Below are 22,294 nucleotides of genomic sequence, written 5' to 3'. Positions count from 1 at the left end.
AAGTGAAATTGACCCCCTCCCTCACACTGTAACAAAAGTGAATTCTAGGTAGATTGTAAATCTAAATGTGAAGTGCAAAATTATAAATCTTCTAAAGAATATGAAGGAATCCCTTACTGACTGTGGTGAAGTGAAAGCTGAGTTTGAAAGCACTGATCATAAAAAGGAAGACTGATAATGTTGATTACATTAAAATTAAGAACTATTTATCAAAAGATTCCATTAAGAGAGTGGAAAGGCTTTCCACAGAGTAAGGGAAGATACTTGGAACACATGATAAATGGCTTGTATCCAGAATATATGAAGAGCTGCAAAATAAGAAAAAGACAGGCAACCTAATAGAAAAACACAATGTAGACTTGACTAGGCACTTCAAGAGGATACCCAAATGACTAATGAACACATGAAGAGATATCCAGTCTCGTTAGCAATTGGGGAAATACAAATAGAAACCACAGTGAGACACCACTAAACACCTACCAGAATGACTAAAATGAAAAAAGATAATCCAAGTACTGGCAAGTATGTGGAGCAATGGGAACTCTCATACACAGCTGGTGGGAGTGTAAATTGACAGGAAGTACTTCGGAGAATGGTTTAGTATTATCTATTAAGGTATACCCATAACTCAGTAATTATACTCCTAGGTGTACACCGAATAGAAATGCATATACATGAGCATTAAGAGATAAGCACAAGAATGTTTGCGGAAGGAAGCATTCATGAAATCACCAAACCGGAGACAATCCAAATGTCCATCGGCAGAAAAATGGATAAATAAATTGTGCTATATTCATACAATAGAATACTAAACAGCAATGAAAATTATCAAGTTACAGTTATATACAACCGCATAGAGGAACCTCACAAACTTAATGTTGAAAACACTTTTCACTATATCATCTGGAAGTATGTTGCAGACATAGTGATGCTTCACTCCTAAATATTTGCGTGTGCACCTTCTAAGAGTGATAAATTCTCCTATATAACCACAATACCATTTTCATACTAAGGAAAATTAATAATAATTTAATATTACCTAAAATTCAGTCCATTTAAAATTTTTGCCAGTTATCCAAAGAATATCTTTTCTTTTTTTTTCTAAACAAGATCCAATCTAGGTTTATGCATTGCATTTGGTTATTATGTGTATTTGATTTCTCTTAGTTTGGAACAATGCCTCCGACTTTCTTCTTCAGGACTTTTACTTTTTAAAGGGCTCAACACAACTGGTAGAAAGTTTTACATTTTGCATCTACCTGGAAACTGGAAAGTAGATCTAGATTCAGATTAAATCTTTTGGCAAGACTATCTCATAATTTGGGGTATATCATATCACACCAGGGAGCGAATAATACCCAGAGGAAGAGGCTTATACAGTCGTTGGAAAAAATATGAGGAATTCATATGAAAATATTGAGTGTTCAATCAAGAAGAGATTTAAAGTCAGGCAGTATTTATTGAAATGTGTGCATCTACCATAGATTTTAGATTTAATGTTCTGGATCCAGCATCTGGGGGTGTTTTTAAGAAACAAAGCTGAAGATTATATTGGCTAATCCTAAAAGCCGAGATGATAGAAATTCCTTTGTATAATGTGGAGAAAAGATTCCAAGACTCAAGGAATTCTGGAACGAATTACCAAATATGTCATCCCACATGCTTGTCTTATAATGTGACATTGGCATTCTTCCATTGAAAGACGGGGTCTGTTTTCTCTCCCTTTGAACGTGAGTAGACCTTCATAACTGCCTTAACCAATAGAATGCAGCAGATATGATGTAGTGTTACTTCTCAGGCTAGGTTATGAAAGAGCAACATGGCTTCTTTGTGGCTCTCGCTCTCTTTCTTGTCCTTCATACCAAGCCAACATATTTGAGAAAGCCCAGGCCACATGGAGAGATCGCATTTGGGTTTCTGGCCAACAGCCCTGGCCAGGCCCACACAGCAATGAATAACCTTCAGATGACCACAGCTCTTTGCCTTCGAGTCTTCAGTTAGGCTCCCAACATCATGGGGCAAGGACAAGCTGTCTGCACTGTGCCCTGTCTGAATTTCTGACTTGGAAACTATGTGAGAGGTTATAAATGATTATTGATGTTTTAAGCAGGAAGTAGTAGGCAATCTATAATATAATCTAAAATCTACAAGGAGTCCTGCCACATTGATGAATTATTTGAGGCATGTTGGGCTGACTTTTTCAAAGGAAGGAATGAGTTGCTGAACTTTCTACCTTCTGTATTAAAAAAGAAGTACTGTACTCGATGAGTCCCTTTGGAATTGTGAGGCACATATACGGTAGTTGGGTGTGTTGGCCCAACAAATTTTGGAGATGACCTGAAAAGCTGCCTAATTCAAGTGGAGCCCACAAGTTTCTTCTTGTTCAGGCTACAGGCACTTCTTCCCTCAGGCCTTACGATTCAGTAGATCAGTAGCAGATCAGGATACTGTATGGACACTCTTACGAGCCCCAATTAAAGAACCACCAAGGAGGCAATTATGGTTTTCAAAGCCATGTACTCTTTGGGAAGTAAATATTTCCCCACCTGGCTTTGGTGTGGATTGGATCCCAGATCACGAGATTCTAGGTGCCATGGGACCAGAGCTGCCTGCCCATCATGAACTGGGTAATAGTCTGTCTGGACCATATCCTTGGAGAACCCTCAATGTCAGTATCTGTAGATCTTTTCTCTTAGCCTGACTGGAGTCGCTGGAGAAGTTTTTTCAAATTCGCTTCCCAGATAGTATTTACCTGGGTGGAAGCATTCTGGGAAAAGGTTAAGAGTCTCAAGTTCAGTGTGTAAATTTTCAGATATCCTTGCCCCATTCCTTCCTCCAATTCCAGCATATTACCCTGCCCTTAACTGTGCTTGGTGGTCTTCATTCAGAGACTCCCCTGATTTCTCTTCTGAGGCTGCTCCTTCAGTCTCCTGCAGACAGGTAAGAAGAGAGTCGCCTGACTGTGGAGTAGCGTAGGAACGCTGGGGGCGTAACAGCTTCTAACAGATTTGCAACCAACATTCTATCTTGAGCATTGCTTTCACTCCACATTGTCAGAGGCAACCAATTTCTTTGCTTTGGGGGGTTGTGTCATGTAAATCAGATTGCTTCTTGGCTTTCCTCACTGCTCACTTAGGATTCATCCTTTTCAGAACTCTTAAGGCTGTCAACACTCAGCCACCCATTGTCCAGTTGCCAAAATTTTGTTATTTTTCTCCTCTCCATTCAATGTGTCCCTCTGGGTTTATGCCTTTGGTTTTACATCCCTTTTTCCACAGTTATGATGGGATTTTGTGAGGGAGTGGGGCTAAATACATGTGTTCCATCTGCTCGCTTCAACTAGAACTTACAAATCACAAGACAAGGACTAGGAAGGCAGAAAGGCCAGGGGATGAGACCCTTCTTTTGGGGAAGGGTGTAATTTTCCCAGGGAAGGAAGTTATAGGCTAAGAGCCTTAAGTAAAAATGTCACCTGTGGGATGAAGGTTGTGACAACCGTCCTTGTGATGTCCCAAGTGTCAAGTAATTTCTGTTTAAGAGAGTTCAAGTTAATTACAATTATGATTCTGAATTTCCCTGACTCTCTCATGAAAGTTATCATAAAACTGTACAGTCTGGTTTATGAATTTTGTGGGGGCTTAAGGAAAGTAAGATGAAGGCAGCTTTATTCTGTCCCATTGTTTCCCAGGATGGAGAAGGGGCATTAGCTTTGAGTGCCCATCCCCAGGGAAACCAGTAGACCCTGGAGAATTGTTCCAGAGAAGATAAGAGAAAGTAACCTTCTGTTTACTCTCGTGTGTTAGTGAAGGCTGTTCTTTTGAAGAGAAAGAAGGTGCCAGCAAAATTCTGGATTATTTAAGTGGAGTGGCAAGATGATTTACAAACGGAATGTATTCACTGGAGGCAGACACTCAGAGCCAGGGGTGACTGTGACTCTTGAGAGACAATTTTAATTGTTACAATTTATCTTTTTAACTGTTTAATTGAATTAATTTATTCCCACATATAGGAAAGTACACAAATTATAGCTTGGTGAATTGTCCAGGTGTTTCTTTTTAATGTGTACTAGAAGAAATAAAATTGGTACATTAAATATGGACTTTCAAGGAGATTATTGCTTGGGATGAGGGTAACATAGGTTGGTAAGGCACTCACCTTACAAGGACTGCATGAGTCACGGGATCATTGTTCACACAGTGATTTGGGTTCTCTCAGAAACACATCCCAAGACAGGGATTGGAATGCAAGGAGTTTATTTGGGAAACACAGGAAATACCAATAAGGAGTAGGGGAAATGAGACAGGGAAAGGAAAGTAGCCTGTCAAGGGTACACTATTAAGCTAGTTACCTCTGTAGGAGACTGGAGATTAATCTCACTGGATCTCTGGGAAACTACATAATACAAACCTAGTAGTGGGCAGACTGGGCATTGTCCGACCAACTGGCGGGAGTCAATGGTTGAGGGCTGGTGGTGGGGGTGGTGGAAGGATAGTACGTGTTAATTCCTTGCCCAGCCACAGAGATAAAGATGCTGGCAGCAGGCATGGCTGGGGCACACTGGAAGGCCTGAAGGATATGCACAGGACACAGACAGCATCAGCTACTGTAATTAAACTTACCACCATAAGTGCTTGGAAGCATGGGTATTATAGACAGTATAGAAGGATTCCTTCTGCATTCTTTTCAGCATTCTTCTGCTGGAAGTTGACAATCATCTGTGATGGAAAATATGTAGAAGTTTCTATAATTGAAAATTGAAATTGGGCCTCACTGTCATTACTGATAATGTTAATTTCCTTTTCACCCTATCACGAAACAGTGGTGAAAATGGTATTTGTAAGGGAGATGGAGATATAGCTCAGTGGTAGAGCATGTGCTTAGCATGTATGAGGTCCTGGGTTCAATCCCCAGTACCTCCTTTTTTAAAGATGGTATTTCTAAAGGATAAGGCTGGACATTGAGATAGAAATGTGAACAATAGGGGTGATCTGAATAAAATGTACTAACTCTGCACAGGGAGAACCCTGGACATGGCAGGTTTAAGATAAACACTGAATAAAGCTGTTAAGATTATCAGTACTATAAGACTGGGTCCCTGAATTCTCCCTTTTTCTTGGGGTCCATGAAGAGATGGGCAATGATTTCTAACAAGTTCTGTTTCATTCAGAAGCTCATTGGTTTTGAATGAAACCATTGAAGAGCAGTGTGTCTTCAAGATGCTGAAATAACTTCATCTTTCTGGATTACGTACACTTTGTAAGTGCATGTGCCTAACTGGCACTGGCTCCAGACAGATCTATCACTTGAAGGATCTAAACACAGTCCTGCAAGGCAAGGTTTAAACCAGTTTTCCGCTCAAAAGATCAAGTACATTAAATTACAGTGTTGTGTAGCTAGAGTGGTGGAGTGTACCTCTTTTAAAACGATAAGTTGGGTTCCTCTTGTTTGAATGATGTGCTGATTAACTTATCTGAACTACTCTCTTAGATTATATTTTGAAGATTATCAAAAGACACTTGAAAGACTTGCTAAAAATGTCTTCATAGGGGTTCTCTGAATCTGATTGCAGCAATGAATAGATAAGAAACCCTCTCTCCAGTATCTTTGATCTTTAATCAAATAACAACACATTTTGAAGATCAAATTCTAGATACTGTATTAGATGTCCTATTGATAAATAATAGTTAATTAAACAAAAATTTCTCAATTTTGGTTAGTTTCTAACTGCACTGGAGATGGAGTTACCTTGCCGTTATACACCAAGAATGCATGTGAATTAGGATTTCCAGTGCTGGATCATACCAAACCTGAAAACGGGGAACCTATTAATATAAAAGCCCACCTTTTTTATTTTTAGTAAGTGACATTAATCCAAATATCTCTCCCCACTTTTAAACTGATAAACAGTTCCATTCTTCACATTGAGAAACTTATTTTGTAGATATGTGCTTTTGTAAATTGGCTGGATTTATTATTGTTTCTTTTCATTGTTTTGTTTAAAATTTTAATTTCTTGGATTTAATATTTTTATTATACTTTGTGACATATAATGCTTTCCAATTTACAGTAGAAAAATGTGTTCTGTTTTTCAATACATTTATTAAAATGGAAACGGGAGTTGAGGGTTTCAATACGATGCAACCAACATCATTTGGCATAAATACCCAGTTCAAGCTCAGTGTCATAATAGCCTGCTTTTGGATCATGTTATATTCCTTTTGTTTAATTCATGCACGTTAGGAGTATGGTATGTATTTTTCTCTCTATTCAGATTATCCTCACCAATGTAAGTATGTATATAGTATGTTAATATATTTACATACATATATACACAAACGGACATGTTTGGGGGATAATTATTAGTCTGAATCATATGAAATTGCCTTTGTATATCAAAACTGATTAAATATCAAGTTCACTTGACTTAATTTAAGACTTTCTCACTTAAAAACATCTCACGGAAATCCCACCAAGTGATGGTATAGCTCTGATTCTTTTTTAAGACCTTTTTTAGAATCTTGGGCGTGGGCCCATCATCAATTATTCAGCAGTTTCCTATTTTCTGTGGTAAAGGCAGTTCTGCAGTAACCATCCCCGTACAGCTGTCCTCTGTAACAATGCCATTTTCCCCGCCAAGTGATCGATTCTCAGAGTAGGGATGTTTTGTCAAAAGAGCATATATGTTTTATTTTAAGAGATATTACCAGGTTGCTTTCCAGAAAGGGGGGTACCCGCTTTGACCACCAACATATGGGAATATTCTCTCCCTGGATTCCCGCTTGTAATAGCTGTTATAGTTCTTATTTTTGCCCAGTTTGGGTGTAAAGTGATGTCTCATTATTACCTTTAATTTGCATGTTTGGCTATCTTTTCACATGCTTGTTGACTATTTGGTTTTCTCTTCTGCGAATTGTCTAACCATATCCTTTGTCCATTTTCCTGTTGGCCTATTTCTTTTTCTCCCCTCACCTCTACCTCTTTTACATGAGTGAAGCTGACTTGAAATCAGTAGTGGAGATATAGTTCATAGACTGTGAGTGCCCAAGCATTGGTTAGGTTACGTGCATTGTTGGTACTGGATCTGCTGAGTTTAATTACTGTGTTAAATGTCTTAAAAGTTACATAGTGTTTGGATGTTACAATGAAAAAGTTATGATGTACGTAGAAAGGCACAGAAACAGAGTAGCACAAGATGTGATAAAAATCTAAGCCTAAAAATAATCTGAAAATGCTCCTCCACTAAGTATTAAATAAAATTTTATCCTATAAGAAGTAGTGCTTTAATTTAATCACAGCATTTTCCTTTATTAGTAGTACATAAATAATGGTGTGTTTTAAAATAAATGATGTTTTAGAGTCAGTCAAATACATATTTTGTCTGTCATCTGCATTACAAATATCTTTTTCAGATGTGTCTTCTTTCTGTTGACTTTGTTTAAGGGATCTTTTGCCAGCAAGAGATTTTAATTTTTATCTAGTCAAGTATCTTGATCAAGTTTTCAGACTCGGTTAAAAGCATTTCTCCCACTGGTAGATTGCATATGTAATCGTTTGTATTTTCCTGCAAGATTTTTGTTCTATTTTTACATTTAAGGGTCTAATGCAACTGAAATTATTTCTGAATATGGTTTAAGTTACGGATCCATTTTTATTTTCTTCCAGATTGATAAATACTAAAATTCTATAGATTTCACTGATTAAGCAATTCATCCATTTCCTGCTGAATTGAGCTACCATCTGTGTCATTTAATAAATTCTCAGATATACTAGAATCTATTTTTGGATTCCCTAGTCTGTTCCATTGTTTTATTTGCCACTTCTCACACCAGTATCATAATTCTATGGCCAAGATGACTTTTCAGTATGTTGTGATACCTGGCAAGGCAAGTCTCCCGTAATTGTTCTTTTCTTTACTTTTCTTGTCTCTTCTTGGACCCTTATTCTTGCATGTAAATTTTAAGATTTTTTTAAACTTTTTTTTTGTTGAGTTACAGTCATTTTACAATGTTGTGTCAAATTCCAGTGTAGAGCACAATTTTTCAGTTATACGTGAACATACGTATATTCATTGTTACATTTTTTTTTCGCTGTGAACTACCACAAGATCTTGTATATATTTCCCTGTGCTACACAGTAAGATCTTTTTATCTAGTTCCAAAGTCAAAGTGAAACCCTGTTGAAATTTTTTAAAATCTTTTTTTAATTCTTTTTTTGGGGGGGTAATTAGGTTTATTTATTTCTTTATTTTTTAGAGGAGGTGCTGGGGATTAAACCCAGGACCTCCTGCATGCTAAGCATGTGCTCTACCACTTGAGCTGCACCCTCCTCCTGTTGAAATTTTAATAGGAATTGTAACAAAGTTTTATATTATTTGATAGTTATGTTATCAAATCTTCCTCAAATATTATAAGCTTTAACATTTATTTGAATCTTGTTTTATGACTTTTAATAATTTTTATTTTCATTTTCTTATTATTAAATTTATTCTGAATAATTTTAGCTTCTCATTGCTATTAGGGTTGGAATATTATTTTAATTATTATGCCTCTATAATACAAGATAATAGGGCAAATTATACCCATTATATACAATTATATTGGTAGGTCAAGTCTGACTGTATTATTGTTGGAAGTTTTATTGGCCTTTCTGGAATATTTACCATTCCAGGTCAACTTTAGAGTCATTTAATTTAGTTTTTTTTTTTTTTTGAAAGTTGAGATTTTGATTGGGGAGCATTAAAGTGGAAGAAGAGTGATGTATTTAGAATGTTCTATTTCAATCCATAAATATGGTGTATGTCACTATTGTCTCCATTTAAATCAGCAAACTTTTGGTGTGGTTTTATATATAATGTCTTGCATAATTCTTATTGTTTATTCTTAGCACTATTTTTCCAGGAGCACTCATGCACCAATACCTAAACCCTACCATTAACATTTTACTGTATTTTATGCTGTGTTTTTGTTGAGTAGTGGGTAGGAGTACAGACTGCCTGGATCCACTATTTGCGAGCTGTATGATGCAAGGCAAGTTATTTAACTTCTCCAAACCTCAGTTTTCTTATCCGTAAAGTGGGAATGATAATAGTATTTGCCTCAAGGTGTTGTTAAGAGGACTAAATTGATTAAAATACGTTGTGCATTTAAAAAGAAACCTTCATACTCTGTAAATACTATATGCTAGTATATTAGTCTGCTTGGGCTGCTATAACAAAATATCAAAGCTTTCTGTGGCTTAAACAACATAAATTTATTTTCTCATAGTTCTGAAGGCTGGAAGTCCCAGATCAAGATCTGGAAGGGTCAGTTTGTGGTAAGGGCTCTTTTTTCCTGGTTTGTACATGGTGATTTCTTGCTAAATCTTCACATGACTTTTCCTCAGTGTCTGCCTTCAGAGAGGTATTGAGCCTTCTGGTGTCTCTTCTTAAAAGGACACAAATCCTTCGGGTTTAGGGCCCATTCTTAGGACCTGTTAATCTTAAATACAGACAATCCCCAACTTACGATTTTTCCAACTTTAGGATGGTGTGAAAGGGATATGCATTCAGTAGAAACCATACTTTAAATTTTGAATTTTGATCTTTTCCCAGGCTAGCAATGTTGAGTATGATACTCTCGCATGATGCTGGGTGGTTGCAGTGAGCCTCAGTTCCCAGTCAGCCATGATCACAAGGGCAAAACAATACACTTTACAACCATTTTGTGCCCAGACAAGCATTCTGTTCTTCACTTTCAGTACACTATTCAGTACATTACAAGATATGCAACTCTTTATTATAAAATAGGCTTTCTCTTAGATGATTTTGCCCAACTGTAGGGTAATGTAAGCTTTCTGAGCATATTTAAGGCGGGCTAGGCTAAGATTTTCAGTAGGTGTATTAAATGCATTTTTGACTTATGATATTTTCAATTTACTACGAGTTTATCCAAATGTAACCTCATCATAAGTCCAGGAAGATCTGTACTTCCTTACTACAAATACTAAATATAGCTACACTAGGGATTAGGGCTTCAACATATGAATTTGGGGGGCTGGATGTGGGAGACACAAACATTCAGTTCGTAACAGCTAGCGATCACAGTTTTATTCCATTTTCTAAATTGTTATTTTTGTAAGCTATTGATGTAGAAGAGAAAACAGCATTACAGTATAATCATTTTTTTTTGCAAAAAAAATTAAAATGCATGAAAAAACAAAAACATAAATGGTGTGTGTGAGTGAGTCTGTGCGTGTGCGTGTAGATAGGTACATTTGTGCAGCAAATGTTAGCAATGCTTACTCTGCCTGGTGAGATTATAGGTCATAATTTGTATTTTGTGGCATTTCAGAAATATAAGGAAAGCAATTAACGTAAGAATTAATTGAACAGTAGAACAAAAAACAACCCGATCATGGTATTCTTTTACTGATAACACTTGACTATATTGCACTTTCAGTCTTTTCCACGTTCATATTACGTGAAAGTGGCATAGATTCTTTTAAAACAAGCAATGTTGTTTCGACCGAAAAAAAAAAAAGATGTTTCCCTTTGTCAAGGGTTTCAAGTCTCCCCACGGAAACATTTACACGTCAATTCCTGGCAGAGGAGAACTGGTTCTCTTCAGTAGTGTCCGGTGGGGACGACGACACAGCCTCCAACACCTTCCGCAGGAGCGACTGCCTCACCTGGGTTCGGCCCCCGGTTGCGGGCAAACCCAGACAGTCGGGACCGCCGAGCGCGCCTCCCGGGAGGCGCCTGGCGGCGGGCGGGCTACCCCGGAGGACGCTGGGAACCGCGAGCGGAGGCTTCTACCGCGCACGCGCAAAGGCCGGGCTGCGCTACTTCGGAGCATCTCGTCGCAGTGCGGAGACCCGCCCGCAGAGGCGAGAGGGCGAAGGTGTGTGGTACAGGCAGGTGAGAGGGGTGAACGGGGGCTCTCTTGGTCTGGGGAGGGGACGAACCGGGAAGCGCCACCTCCGCCCGGCCCGCCATCTCCCGTGGCGCGCGGTGCGCTCCGCGCCCCAGAGTCGGGCTCAGACAAAGGCTGCGAGGGCTGGGACCGGCCGGTCCAGCCCTGGAGAAAGGTTTATCTTTCCGTTTAAGGAGGAGGAAACGGGGTAAGAGGGGTTATGCGATTTGCCACAGCCAACTAGTGAAGGAGCTGGGATTCAAACCCAGATCCTTCTCGATTACAAATCTCAGACTACTTTAAATATAGTACTGCCTGAAACAAAGAATTGGGTTTTATTTGTCTCTTTACGCTTCACGACACCAGCATAGTGTTTCAGACCATGTAAACTGTGTATATCCACTGTCTCTGTGTATCTTTTGTAGAAAAAACTTTTCAGTGATTGGTGCAAGTTCTAGAATTCTGACCATGTGAGTGAACTTTCTAGATCCTTTTGCTGACTCTTGATGTTTTCTGCTTAGCATCGTCAGGGGACTGTAGAGGTCCCCTGACCTGGAGCTTCCACCTGCCTGCTGAGGAGACAGATGGAACTCAAGAATGGGAGATATTCCTTGGGAGCCTGGAGAGTAAAAGGTCCAGACTCCCGATTTTGGCATTGTATGTTCCCAGGGTTCCTGAGAGTGGAGGACACCTGTGCATCTGTGAAACCTCCCATCACAGTTTCCAGCAGTTTCCTCGTCAAAGTGGACAAGCCAAGGCAGGACTCTCTGCCTTGTGGGCTGCACCAGAGTTCTCCAGAAAGGAACACTGAAGCCATCATGCTCCAGCAGCTCCTGATCACCCTGCCCACCGAGGCCAGCACCTGGGTGAAGTTGCACCATCCAGAGAAGGCCAAGGAGGGGGCACCCGTGTGGGAGGATGTGATGAAGATATTTGAAGAAGGTGAGAATAGATTGCTGGGTGGGAGGCAGGAAAAGCAGCATCCTCTAGTGTGGGAAGGAAAGTAGACACTGGAGCAGAAGCATCTCTTGGGGGAGACAATTGGGTAAAAGATCTCTGGAGTTACTTGATTATTACTTCTGGCCTGGTGTTTTCCATAGTGGTGGTTAGCTCAACCTAAAACCAGTATTTCAGTGTCATGACTGTGTATGTTATTTCTTTTTATCTTCCCCATGGCTATGTGGGGCTGGGAGGACTTGCTTGATTTTCCTGATATTACAGTGAAGAAATGTGAATCAAATGAGTGACCTGTCCAGGTGCCTGGTGGGTAGGTCCGAAGTAGAAGGCAGCAAGGAAAGTACCAAGTGAGCCTGGAGTATCTTGTGCTAGAAAAGTAAAGAACTCAAAGACTAATGGACGTGTACCAGAAGGATGCAACAGCCCAGTTCAAACTTGGGACAGTTTAAGTGTCCAGACTGATTGTAACATCTTGAGTAAATAACATTCCGTAAGTCCATGATAACACTTAAAATTAAGAAGCAGGGAAAAATTCATGCCAACATTAGAAGTGGCTAATACACTGATTTATCACTTTGAAAATAGATTATTATGGGAATGAAGGATGCAGCATTTACCTTGCTTTTTAGATAATTTTCAGAAAATATCTGCTAATAATAAATGTAGAAGGAATGATGGAATATTTTACTGTAAGTGAAATAACTGGAAGGTTGTTGGGGAACAAAATATTCACATGGTGTCAAAGTATTGCCCCCACAAATCACTTGCTAAATGCCAGGGAAAGAACATACTTTTCCAACCGCAAGATCTGGTGGTCACTATCTTAACCAAGTGTCCCAGTGATGGGATAACCTGACTGTTTGAGCCTTCTGGGTCATATAATGTAAAGCACATGGTATCACCCATGAAGTATCCCTGTTTAAAGTGTTTAGCCTGATACAAATTAAACTTAAAGGCCTAAGTTCTGGTTTAAAGAAATTACAGGGATGGAGAAGTAAGATAAACCCACCATGAGGATATAGTAAGATGGTGCTGGTCTCTTAAAAAGCCAATGTCATGAAAAAAAAAAGGGAAGTACTATCTAGAGTAAGAGAGACTTTGAATAACAACCCCTTTAACTGTATGAGCCTCGATTGGCTCCTAGTTTGGATAAAATCCAGAATAAAAGACAGTTTGGAAACAGTTGAAGAAATCTGAATACGGACTGAATATTTAGATGATACTATGGAATTATTGTTAACTCTCTGAAGTATGATAAATGTTTTTATGGTTATGCAGAAGATTCTTTGAAGTATTTAGGGAGGAAGTATCATGATGTCTGCAATGTTGAAGTGGTTCAGAAAAAAAAATACAGGTAGATGAAGCACATATGGCAAATGTTAACGATCGTTGAACGTAGGTAGTAGATATGTGGCTGTTCAATATCATGATAAAAAGTTAGGGGAAAAACACAAGGACAGTAATTCGTGTGCCTTAGTTACTAGTTCATATTTTTAATGCCTCAAATTCAGCCAGTGTTTCTTGAATTCTAGCAGCCTGGCAGGGTATTAAGCTTAACTTAAGCAGATGGGAAAAAATGAACCAGATATAATTTCTATGCATTTACTCATGCTAATAATACTCAATTGGGGGAGATAATTATAAAAATAAACATAATAGGAGGTAGCCTGAGTTAGATACCAGAGTGGAGATAAAAACCCAACTTTACAGGGATACAAGGGAGAGGAAGCTTTCTTCTCATTAAGGAGGTCTGAAAAAGCTTCACTTGAACTGGTCTAGAAGGATATCTCAGTTTTTCACTGAGTAGGGTTTGGGGTAAAGTACTGAGATGGTTGCCATAGGTCAAGTATAGTCAAAGAATGGTGAATAGGATTATGCGGTGGATGTGTCCAGTGCGTAAAGGATGGTGTTTAGAGGCAGGTAATACTTGGAGAAGCAGCTTTGGACTGGTTGTAGAGGATCTTGAAGTTTATGGTAAAGTGCTTGGATTTTTCTTTCTTGTAAATGGAAAACGTCTGAGAATTTTTGAACAAAGGAATGTCCTGATAGGTCTGTGCTTTTGGATCAGCATTGGCCATTGGGAAACATTCATCCCCCAATCAGTGCCCTGCAGCTCCTCCTCACCATGGAGGCTCCAGTCTGCTCTTGCGTTACTCTCAATGTCCCTCTTTGTGAAATGTGTGAGATAGGAGTGGGTCTGCAGGCAGCTTTTCTATTTGGGGGTTTGGGAAGATACAAACCTCATAGCTCTTTTCCTTCCTCAGCTCTGCCATCGCAGGATGCTGATGAGACCCAGAGAGAATGTTTTGAGGATGAGGTGACCTCTGGGTCCCTAACAGCAGAACCCCAGGTGGGTTGGAATATCCTGTAACTTTCTTGAAGTTGTTTCTCAGATTTTTAAGGGCCCTGGACTTTTAATTTTCTTTGACTCGACTTCCTGGATTAGATTTTCTTAGCTTGTTCAAAACCAAGCTGTGTGAATTGATTTCACAGATAATTTCCACCATTGGTAGTAACCTTCTTCAGGAACCCTCTTGTTTCTAGCAAACCTCTAGCCATTAATCCAGCAAATTTACAAGTCATGTTGAGTGTGTTTTTGTGTGTGTGTGTGTGTGTGTGTGTGTGTGTGTGTGTGTGTGTGTGTGTGTGTGTGTGTGTATAAAAGTATATAATGTAGTTCTTGCCCTTAAACCTCTCCGGATGTCCTCCAGGGGAAAAACAAACATTGTAAAACATTTTTAAAGCAACCTTTTAAAAAGAACAGAGTGAGATTCTGATATTCTTGGAGCTGTATACACTTCATTAGTGACCTTTAAAAGAGGATTTTTGGTCATGTTCCTGGAGCAGAATTGTAGATGAATAGAAAAGTGAGTAGAGAAGCTACTGGCAGGTCACAAAGGGCGCAAACTAAGTCAGCTGAGCAGACAAGGAAGGGAAACTTCCAAGGGCGGCCCAATAGTGTCTGTGTATCATAAATGAGCTCATCAGAAGACAGTAGCACTGGCAGCAGGCAAAGCTCTGCACAAGCAAATCCCAGAAGCATAGGGAAACTCAAGAGAATTACAGAGAAATCAGAGAAAACTGATATAGAAGGAGATATTCTTAGAGATGGATGCCAGTGTTAGCCCAATAGGCCTGAACTGCACTCCAGAATTATTTACAATACATAAAAAGCATTAAAATAGTCTCCATCCTTAAGGAATTTGTTCTTATCTCAGCCTTCTGGCTCCTGGGTTCTCTTCACATTTGGTAACGTTTAAAAAAATAACTGTCTAATGGTTATTTAATTTGTGTAGATTGTTCATAACTGGCTCTTATATTTCACAATACAGTGTCTGCCTTGGTCAAAGGAACTTCCTTACTAGGTGGAAGTCACGCCCTCTCCAAAAATGTGCTGTTCTCGCCTACTTTTCTTACTAACAGAAATGCCGAGCCCACGGTCTTTTACCCATACTGAAATATTCTCATTTTAACCAGTTCTTTCAGCCCCACCAGGGTCCTTGTCTTCTCTTGTGGCCTTAGCCCCTTTTGGACTTCCCCCTTTCTCAAGTTTTCCTAATCTTTATTGTCCTTAATCTAAATTACTGTATACTGTTCTGTCACCTTCCTTCATAGAGTTCATGAGTATTTTGCCTTCAGCCAAATTGTAAGTTGAAAAAGACAACTTATACACTCCCTGCATTGTTTTGTAACCTCCAGCAGAGAATCAGCCGAACAGCTTTCAAGAGGGTGGCCAGAGAAACTTGGCTAGAGTCTCTTAGCATCTCGACAAGTTTAGACCAACTTCCTGAACTCTGGCTGAAAGGGAACATGTTTGGTGTTCTAGGAACTGTTGACCTTCAAGGACATATGTGTGGACTTCACCCAGGAGGAGTGGAAGCAGCTGGCCCCTTCTCACCGGAATCTGTACCGGGAGGTGATGCTGGAGAACTATGGGCACCTGGTCTCAGTGGGTAAGGATTGGGCTCCCTTTGTAACTAGAACCTGCCTATTGGAATAAAAATCTTTATTTCTAAGCTAAGTGCTATGCTTGGGCTTTGGGTTCTGTGTTAGAGATTTCTGGTTCCTTCTGAATAGCAAGTCAGGATTCCTGTGGTCTTCTCTGCCCTGGTCTTTCTGCTCTACCCTTCAGAAGGCCTGAAAGACAAAGAAAATTCTTGGGATGCCTTTTTGACCTCAGCACATGCAGTTTTTTCTTCTCCATGAGCAGGATGTCAGCTTTCCAAACCTGGTGTGATTTCCCAGTTGGAGAAAGGAGAGGAGCCATGGCTGACGGAGAGAGAGGTTTCAGGAGGTCCGAGTCCAGGTAAGAGCAAGGCAGGCAGGGCCTTTGTCATGTTTGCCAGAGAGCTCTGCTTAAAGGCTTCTGCAGGCCATGGGGGTGGCTGAGGCCACCTGGGTGAGACTTACAAGAAACCTGATTAGCACTCTGTCCCTGCTTTCCTGCACTTGCCTCTTCTCGTTAGTTTCTCTGGAGTCAGAGGAAAAGAGATGCCTTTCTCATCAGGGTTAGCCGCCTTCACCATCTCTCCTGACCTGACTTTTGTGGTTTCCTTGCTTTTCCCCGGGTTCCAAACCTTACCCTGATAATGGTTTCTTTCTCCTGTACATTCAGATATTCATGGATCTCTCCTCATTAAAGACAGCACCCTTCCCTGGAATCTCAAGTTGTTTTATCATGGCTTTCGCTTTCTCTGATGATTCCATTTAAATTTTTTTTTCCTAAATCTTGTTCTGTGCTCATAGCTTCAATTCCAACACTCTTTCAAACTTGTGCCATTTAACTTTTATATCAGATAATTTATGACAGTCAGAAATCACTGCCGAGTTCCTTCTTACCAAATTCAATGGCTTTTAACAGTCTTCTTCAGCTTCTAGGAACAGTAATTATGACAGCTCTTTTCCAGGCTGGCTTCTGTGAGTTCTGAGCCTTCTTTAACCCCATCTTGCAAAAGGAAAAGAAGGCTCTTAGGTTAAGAAATCTGTCCATGATCCATTTAGCTGCTACTTGGTGCAGTCAGTATTTGAATTCTAATCATCCTAGCTCCATGGTTCACGGTCTTATGGCGCTATTCTGCAGTGCAGCATTAGGTTATACAGACTTCACTACCTTCTTGGCATCTTTTTTTCTACCAGCTAGTTTAATAATTTTTGTCCCCTCTCTTATTGCTTTTTCAGTGCTTCTCATCAGTATCCTTTTTAATGCAGATATATCATTTATGCCTCTGTTAGGACAGGCTGAACTACTGTAGTAAATAGACTCTAAGGTTTGGCTCAAACAAAATAGGAATTTCTCTCTCGTGTACTGGTCTGGGGAATTGTTTAGTGCAATGGACAATTCTTTTCCACCTGGCAATTCAGGGACAGAGATTCCTTCCATATGGTGGCTCCACCATCCCCTAGGGCTGCAATATCGTCTAAGATTAGCCAGCAGTAGGGAAAAAAGGCTTATTGGGGAGGCTTTTAGGGGCCAGCCTGGAATGGTTCATGTCGCTTTGCCCTCTCATTCACTTCATGGGGGAGGAGCGATTTCAGCGGACAACCCGCGGCCCCTCCCACTACCCCTGAGGGGCCTCTGTCTTTCACGCTGTTCCTCTGTTTCTGTACCATCTCCCACAAATGCACAGTAATGGTTTCAGCTATCCCTTTGACACCTGTCTTCTTCATATTTTCCTCTTTGTCTTATCCATTCATATGAACTCTATTCCTGCATGTCCCTGGTGTTTGGGGCATCTCTATATAAATGTTGTCACTTCAAACCCAGTAGATCCAAAAAAAGAAGCTTTTTTCTCTCCCAAACAAAGTTCTCATCCTGAGTCCTCCTGTTCTCTCAGCCTCTGAGACTGGAAATCATGGTATCAAGAATGTATCATGCTTTCTGCTCTGTTTTCGCTTCATTCCCAGTGGTTCCTTCTTTAATATTACCTGCTAGACAGTGTCTACATCTCCATGGATAACATTGCTAAGCCAGTCCCCATCATCTCATGCCAATCACTGTAATTTCTAGTTGCATTTATTGATGTCTTATTTTCTTTTTCTGAATCATTTTGAATGTTACTGCCAGATTTGACCACATGAAATATCGCATTTATCTTGTTCTTACCCTAAAAGAAAAGTCAAGTAACTCCTTATTCCCTGTAGTAAGTGATCTAAATATCTTTACTTGCTTTTTAAGTTTACTCCAAAACTTATCCAGCTATTACTGAGTAATTTATGGGCTATTACTAAAATGAGGTTAGAAATCCTGGGGAATAAGGTTTTGCTGTGAATGGGAAACATCTTAGGATGGCATGGTCCAGAATGGTTGGATAGGACTAGAGGGTAAAAATCCAGGACACTCCCTCTTCCAAAATTGTTGTCTCATGTATACTATAGACAGAATATATATTCTCTATCCTTTAAGATTTTACAGTGTAATCAGTTTCTTGTCACAAATTAAGAAGCCATTTTTCATCTCTTATGTAGGCAAAAATTATGAAGGTTGATAAAATCCAGTGAGTTTTCAGGAAAAGGCACCCATATTCACTGAGAATACACATATTTATAACTCAATACATCCTCTTTCATAAATCATATGAAATATTGACAGACAAGTATACAAATTTATGTATAATGAATGATAAAGTGAAAACTCTGAGACAGCCTAAGTATTTTTCAGTAAGGAAAAGTCAAAATAATGTATCTATAAGTGGAATGCAATACAGTTGTTAAAAAGAATGAGATAAATCTAAATGTGCAGACATGGGAGGAAGCCCATATGATATAGTTGAGTTAAAACAAAACAAAACAAAACAGATGCAGAACAGTGTGCATTCCATGATCCCCCTTTTTTTGTAGAAATGTATATCACCATTTATATACAAATTCACACCTTTACATATACATATTGTTGGGAAATGTGTGAACAAATGCATTTCAAAATCCTAAGAGACTGGAAGGAATGGGGATGAGATTGAGAGAGGCTATCCCTTTTTAGTAAATGTATTACTTTTATATAATGTTTTATTTTAACATGCAAAAACTATAGATGAAGACTTGAATTTTTTTAATAAAGAAAATTTTGTCATAGAAATATGGGCTTGAGATGATACGGTGTTAGAATCTTTATCTCTGTCTTATCTCTTGATATTTGCCCGTACAGTAATGCTAAGATTCTTCTTAGTCCATTTCCTCTTGCAGTTCACATGGATGAACTCCTCCCAGTTTCTTAAAGTCACTTCACTTTTAACAGCTTCTTTCCTTTGACCATTCCTTTACTTTTGTATCAGCTCTCTGGTGGCAAGATCATATTTGAAGACAGCCCAAGCCTCCTGTGTCTAGTATATGTTATTTTTTCCCCTCCTGTTCTCAGAACGGCCACTTATTTTTTCAAGGGCAGTGAATATGGGTCATTTATATTTTTTAATTTCTTTTAGACTTGGAGAGCAAAACAGAAACCAAAGGGTCAACTTTAAAGAATGACATTTCATGGGAAGAATTACACCATGGCTTGATGATGGAAAGGTCCACAAGAGGAAGCACCTTGATTTCCACATTGGGAAGAGTCTCCAAATGTCATAAGTTAGAAAACCACCAGGAGAACCAAGGAATGGGTGAGGGGCAAATCCCCTTGATCCACAAGAAAACACTCACTCAGGAGAGAGGCCAAGAACCTAACAAATTTGAGAAAAGTATTAATGTGAGCTCAAAAGTTGTTCCCGGACCAATAGGTCCTTCAAGAAGAAGACACCGTAAATATGACCTATCTGGAAAGAAAAATAGATACAATTTAGATTTGATTAATCATTCAAGGAGTTATACAAGGATGAAAACCTTTGAATGTAGTATTTGTGAAAAAATCTTCAAACAGCTCATTCATCTTACAGAACATATGAGAATTCATACTGGAGAGAAACCTTTCAGATGCAAGGAGTGTGGAAAAGCCTTTAGCCAGAGTTCATCCCTTATTCCACATCAGAGAATCCACACTGGTGAGAAACCCTACGAGTGTAAGGAATGCGGGAAAACCTTCAGACATCCATCATCTCTTACTCAACATGTTAGAATTCATACTGGGGAGAAGCCCTATGAATGTGGTGTATGTGAGAAAGCATTCAGCCAGAGCATTGGGCTGATCCAGCATCTGAGAACTCATGTCAGAGAGAAGACTTTTACATGCAAAGACTGTGGAAAAGCATTTTTTCAGATTAGACACCTTAGGCAACATGAGATTATTCATAGTGGTGTGAAACCTTATATTTGTAATGTGTGCAGTAAAACCTTCAGTCACAGCACATACCTAACTCAGCACCAGAGAACTCATACTGGGGAAAGACCATATAAATGTAAGGAATGTGGGAAAGCCTTTAGCCAGAGAATACATCTTTCTATCCATCAAAGAGTCCATACTGGAGTGAAGCCTTATGAATGCAGTCATTGTGGGAAAGCCTTTAGGCATGATTCATCCTTTGCCAAACATCAGAGGATTCATACTGGAGAAAAACCGTATGATTGTAATGAATGTGGAAAAGCCTTCAGCTGTAGTTCATCACTTATTCGACACTGCAAAACACATTTAAGAAATACCTTCAGCAATGATGTATGAAATATGTTCAACATCAGAAAATCCCCAAATTGGAGTAAAAGCCTCTAAATCAGTGGTTTTCTGACTTTTGGATTTCAAGAACCAATAATTATTTTTACTGATTTGATCCGCTATTACAACTTTTAAATTTTGCCACATTTTTTTAGAAAAGATTTTGCCAGCATTGTTTCAGAAAAGAAAGGGCATTGTAATACTTAAAACTATAGGAAAGATATAATCATGGAGAACTGTCCTTTACACTGAATTAAATCAGCTTTATGAAAATCTCCCCAGATTGTCTTTATTTTTCTCATGTCACTGTGGGCCAGTGAAATCATCATGGCAGGTCAGTGATCTGTGGATTGGCTTTGAGAATCACTGTTTTAAATATCCCTTTAATGAATCAAAATATATCATAATTTTTATTAGAGCCCTTTATATGGCTAGAAGAGGTATAAATTAAAATGTCAATTGTCTCATTTCTAGAACAAATAATGTTAAAGGGAGTTTTCTAGACTTGATAGATAACCTACTATACATGAAGTACTTAAATTTTACGGTTTCTAGTAGAGAGGAATTGGCAAACTTTTTCTGCAAAGGGCCAGATAGTAAATATGTTAGGTTTTATGTGCCATATGGCCTCTGTCAGTACTGCTCACCTCTACTGTTTCAATGTAAAAGCACCTAGAGACAGTGTATAAACCAGGGCATCTCAGCCTTGGCACTGCTGATAATTGGGACCAGATGCTTTGTTATGGGCAGCTGTCCTGTGCTTTTTAGGGTGTTTAGCAGTATCCCTGGCTACTAGATATTAGTAGTCCTCCCACCAATTGTGACAACCAAAAATTTTCCCAGACATTGCTAGCCCCCTGTGGGGCAAGACAGTTTCTAGCTGAGAAACACTGACGTAAATGAATGGGTGTATCTGTGTTCCAATGAACTTTATTTAAAAGACAGGTGTTGGGTTGCATTTAGTCTGAGGGTTGTAGTTTGCCACTCCTGCTATAGAACATGTAAGATGACTGGTGTTGACAATAGATTATCAGTTAATGTCAAATTAGTATGTTCATTTATATCGTAAGTCTTATTTCCTTATCAATCCCTTTTTGTGGCAAAAAGTTTCTTAAAATCACAATTGTAATGTCATTGTGGAAACCTGTGAATTATTTATGGAGATATTTACGTAGACTTCAGTTCATAATGATTTTTTGTTGTTGTTCATCCACAAGTGCTTTGGGATATGTCTCTAAAAGATAACCACTCTTTTAAGACTTAACCACAGTGCTGTTATTACACCTTAAAAAATTAGGCCAGAATACCTTAATACATATTTATGCCTTTTTAAAGATAGATGTATTGAGATTGGTGGCTGCCATTTTAATTGTTTTTAATTTTCCACTTGCCAAGTGTGCAGGATTAGATTCAAATGTGCTTTCTGTTGAGTGGGAGGGTCTTTCAGATAACCCCCAGAGAAACACATCTATTGGCCCACCAAAGAGGCCCAAGGAGAAGGTGACTACAGGGGTCAAACTGAGGCAGGGAAGTGAGAGAGGGAGTGGAGGAGTTAACTCTTAGTACCTCACTGTATTGATAAATATTGTGTCCTTTAAACATAACTGGAGATTGGTCAAGTTCAACTTCTTACTCTTAAATGGCAGAACAAACAATTCAACTGCCTGTGCATTGTGTGAACTATCAAAAGTAAAGCTATTAATCCAGAATATATATACCATTATCCCTAAATTTTTCCTATTAGTATATTTTTAAAAAAATTCTACACTGGCCTCTAACTCCTAAGTTTCTTTGATTTTGATGGGCAGAAGGACAGAGTGGGGATGCACACTGTTTCTTGTATATACAGTCTTCCATGTCTCTGTGGTCTTAG

At 39.1% G+C, this 22,294-nt stretch overlaps 1 protein-coding gene across 1 annotated transcript in view; it reads left to right on the top strand.

Annotated features, from left to right (window-relative positions):
* Positions 1-10,567: 10,567 nt before the first annotated feature.
* The window catches only part of LOC105072757 (uncharacterized), a 33,048-nt gene continuing 21,321 nt past the window's right edge, over positions 10,568-22,294 (top strand). The window contains exons 1-6 of the mRNA XM_074375966.1: positions 10,568-10,894; positions 11,559-11,831; positions 14,111-14,196; positions 15,673-15,799; positions 16,057-16,152; positions 19,262-20,429. Of these exons, the coding sequence (XP_074232067.1) occupies positions 11,708-11,831; positions 14,111-14,196; positions 15,673-15,799; positions 16,057-16,152; positions 19,262-20,429 (1,601 nt within the window). The 5' untranslated portion in view covers positions 10,568-10,894; positions 11,559-11,707. The remainder of the gene's footprint in view (positions 10,895-11,558; positions 11,832-14,110; positions 14,197-15,672; positions 15,800-16,056; positions 16,153-19,261; positions 20,430-22,294) is intronic.

This window comes from Camelus bactrianus, chromosome 13 (genome assembly GCF_048773025.1).
Source record: "Camelus bactrianus isolate YW-2024 breed Bactrian camel chromosome 13, ASM4877302v1, whole genome shotgun sequence".
Classification (NCBI taxonomy): domain Eukaryota; kingdom Metazoa; phylum Chordata; class Mammalia; order Artiodactyla; family Camelidae; genus Camelus; species Camelus bactrianus.
The sequence above is the reverse complement of the archived record's forward strand: the minus strand, read 5'-3'. Positions and strand labels throughout refer to the sequence as shown.